General features: G+C 55.5%; 1 protein-coding gene across 2 annotated transcripts; it reads right to left on the bottom strand.

Annotated features, from left to right (window-relative positions):
• Positions 1–2,185: 2,185 nt before the first annotated feature.
• Positions 2,186–3,393, bottom strand: ID1 (inhibitor of DNA binding 1, dominant negative helix-loop-helix protein). 2 transcript variants are annotated; one of them, XM_011979813.1, is made up of 3 exons: positions 2,877–3,393; positions 2,592–2,634; positions 2,186–2,439 (listed from the first exon to the last, which is right to left on the bottom strand). In XM_011979813.1, exons 1-2 carry the CDS (start codon positions 3,297–3,299, stop codon positions 2,593–2,595), a joined length of 465 nt encoding a protein of 154 aa, XP_011835203.1. In that variant the 5' UTR covers positions 3,300–3,393; the 3' UTR covers positions 2,186–2,439; position 2,592. The 2 variants fall into 2 exon arrangements, with proteins under 2 accessions (XP_011835203.1, XP_011835202.1); XM_011979812.1 differs by having other exon boundaries at positions 2,186–2,634.
• Between the last annotated feature and the right edge of the window lie 186 nt (positions 3,394–3,579).

The following is a 3,579-nucleotide window of genomic DNA, read 5'->3' on the forward strand; positions in this document are numbered from 1 at the left end:
GGAGGGGCAGGGCGGGGGCGGCGCGCTGTTTGTCTAGCGCGGCCGTGCCAAAGACTGCGGGCCCCAGACAGCCAGGCGCCTCCGTACACCTGGGGATGCTCAGGTTAAATAGCTCCGCATTCCTCGGGCCCAGCTGATGGAAACGCTCCCAGGCCGCCGCCGAGCCGGCCTCCAGATGGGCTGGGCCTGGGCCAAAGGGGAAAAGAGGGGAACGTGGAATCCAGAGTGTGCCTGAATGGCGGGGGAGGTGGCCCAGGCCCCTGCCGCAGCCCCTTCCTCCCCTGGAAGAAAGGCCCTGCATGTCGGAGTACGCGAGGGGGAACCTGCTTACGTTCCCGTGGGTGGGCTTGCAGGCCAGGGCCCACACGTGAGAGGGAGTGCGTGCACACGTGTGCCTCCGAGGACACTCCAAGGATGCACAGGCGACAATTAATCATGATAATATATAACTATGCAACATTGTGCCAAGCATTGTGCTAAACGTTTTAACCACTTACTTTCATTTATTCTGTACTACTTACCGTGAGGTTAGTACTATTGATACAGCAGCCGGTGGAGAGGGGGTAGCAAAGAACATAATTCGCCTACAAATACTGTGTTTGATAAAAGCCATAAACTGCTTGTGGAGGGGGTATAACTGGCTTAACGTTAGTGCTCAAGGAATCATAATCTTTCATTTGATTTTTTGTTCATCCCGTCTGTGAGCTTGTGTCTTCTGCTGTAAAATTGGGACCACAATCCTGCCTTTAGCCCCCCCAGGTATCCACGAAACCGTTTTTGTAAAGGGTGGAGTTGAGCAGAGCCAGGCTTCCGGTGCTAGGGGCTATTTATTTTATTCTATCGTTTACTGACAAAATGTATGAATAGCCCTTACCTTTCTGGGACAAGTTCTTTGCCATTCCTGGGACTCAGTTTCTCCATATGTAACACATGGGGATTTACCTGGCATCTATTCTTGAGGGTTGGTGCCCCCAGGACCTAATGATAGCCCAGGGAGTTGCCACGTGAACTTTTGAGGAAGGATTTGCCCAAACATAGCTGTCCCCACCTTCACTCCAGACCCGCAGAGGCCCAGGAATGCCAACCAATCTATAGAACAATTATATACACAGAAACCCACAGTGTGGTTCTGTGGCCCCCAGACATTCAAACCCATCCATCATCCCAGACCCATGCAGAGATGCCCACAATGCATTTAGGCAGAACACACAAGCCCAAACAGCTGGAGGTTCCACACTTATCTGCAGAACACATGTGCTCTATTTGCCCTTCTGCACACAGCCCCGAGCATACCCCTACTTACACCTCCAGGCCTATATATGAACAGTTGGCCCATCCCCACCGTGGAGTAGCAGGGGGAGACCAGCTTACTCCTGTTACGTACACAGGAGTAGACACCCATACACGCTTCCCTGAGTAGAAATCCACATACATGTCCAGGCAGATAGGCCGTTGCCAATGCCATATTTATCCTGCTCAGGAGCTGGGGAATGAGATTCCACTCCTCAGATCCTACGCAGGAACCCTGGGGTTGGGGGGAGATTTGTTTGAGCTGCCAACAGAGCCAGGCCAGGGTGATGCGGCTGAGTCTGGACCTAGAGCAGGTGTCCCAGCAGCTGTGCCGAACCTGGCCCTGCCAACTTGCTCACCCACTTGGATGAGCCAGGAGCCCCAGGGCGGCCTGCTGGAACCCAGAGGTAGGCTGCTGGGGGAGGCACCTCCTACTGGGGAATGGGGTGATAGAATCACTGCCTCTCACAAGCTATGGCCCTAAGCAAGTCCTTTTCCACTGGGTCTCATTTTATCCACATCTTGGCAAGGAAGTGGGTGGTCCAGCGACCACGTTCTCCAACTTAAATGGCTTGCTCAATACTCCAACACAGAGGGGGCCCTGGCAGGTTCATCTGCATTTTAACAACCTCCCCAGGTGATCCAGATGGCCCAATGATCACCTTGAGAAACCCCAGAGGTCTAGAGTATTTAGTTTTATAACACTAGGGAGCAGGGAAATAGCCGGGGATGGTGGGGGTAAGAATAGACTTTAAAGACACCGGAAACAACTCATTCAGGCCGGTAAGAGCAACAATCCAGATGTAGCCCTCCAGTTCTCCCAGAACCAGCTGTGAAGAGAGTCAGGGGTCAACCCCCAGCCGAGGACCCTCCCCCTCAATCCAAGAAGTCACTGCCACCATCTAAATTATTTGTTTAATAACAAAGAAACAGCCCCACATAACTATTGTAAAACAATATTCTCAGTCGGTGATCATTGTAATATACAATACAAAGCAATTTCCTCAGAAATCTGAGAAGCACCAAACGTGACCATTTTTAAAAATGTCTGCTTTTCAAAAAATAGAAACACACGAGTGGAATCCCACCCCCTAAAGTCTCCGGTGACTAGTAGGTGTGGAGAGAGGGTCGCCCTCTCCTCTCCAGTCCCTCAGCCCTAGGCTGGATGCTGTAAGGGCGCAGTGGCCGCCGATCTGTCTAGTTCGCCCCCAGATCCGGCGAGGCGCGTTGGGGAGACCACAGAGCACTTAATTCCTCTTGCCCCCGGATGGCTGGGGTGCGCCGATCCCTGGGGAATGCGCTTCAGCGACACAAGATGCGATCGTCCGTAGGAACGCATGCCGCCTGTGAAAACGAGAGAAGAGGTGAGACCGGAGCGTTGGGAGGGACGCCGCTCCGAGCGCAGCGGACGCCCCCTTCCCCAGGAGTAGACGACGGGAGAGCGCTTTTTCCAGGCTCCTTAGGCACCCCCGCATAGCCAGCTACCCGCAAAGATGGGACGGAACTGGTGCAAGCGCCCACACCCTCTCTGGCCTCAGTTTCCCCGTCGGTATAAGAATAATCTAGTGGTCGGATCTGGATCTCACCTCGGCCGTCAGGGCGCTGATCTCGCCATTGAGGGTGCTTAGTGGAGCCCGGACCGGCAACCCTCGGCCCCCGGGGGTCCCGACTTCGGATTCCGAATTCAGCTCCAACTGCAGGTCCCTGATGTAGTCGATGACGTGCTGGAGGATCTCCACCTTGCTCACTTTGCGGTTCTGGGGCAGGGTGGGCACCAGCTCCTTGAGGCGTGAGTAGCAGCCGTTCATGTCGTAGAGCAGCACGTTCACCTGCTGCTCGTCAAGCAGGGCAGGCAGGCGCGCCCCGGCGCCCCCGGCGCAGCGCGAGATGGCCACGCTCTGCTCAGACAGGCAGCGCACCACCTCGCCCGCGCCGCCCGCTGCCTTGCCGGCCTTCAGCGCGCAGCTGGGGCCTGCGGCGGCGGCGGTGCTGCCACTGGCTACTTTCATGATTCCCGGCGACTGGCTGAAACGGAATGGGCAAAGCGAACGGAGAAGGAGGGAGCCCGAAGCAGAGGTGGAAAACGGAACAGTTAAGAACGTGGAATGAAACCGCGTAGCCACCGCAGGTCTTTTATAAACATGCCACAGCCCCCCGGAGGGGCGGGCTCAGAACGTTCAAAAGCAGCCAATGGGCGGTATGGGGGCGTGGCCCGCGCTCCTAGGTCCCGCCTTATGCTTTTCTAGTGCACCCTCTCAATCTGGAAAGACTACCCGAGTTTCAAGAACA

The sequence above is a fragment of the Mandrillus leucophaeus genome, unplaced genomic scaffold (assembly GCF_000951045.1).
Source record: "Mandrillus leucophaeus isolate KB7577 unplaced genomic scaffold, Mleu.le_1.0 Scaffold206, whole genome shotgun sequence".
NCBI classification, from domain to species: Eukaryota; Metazoa; Chordata; class Mammalia; order Primates; family Cercopithecidae; genus Mandrillus; species Mandrillus leucophaeus.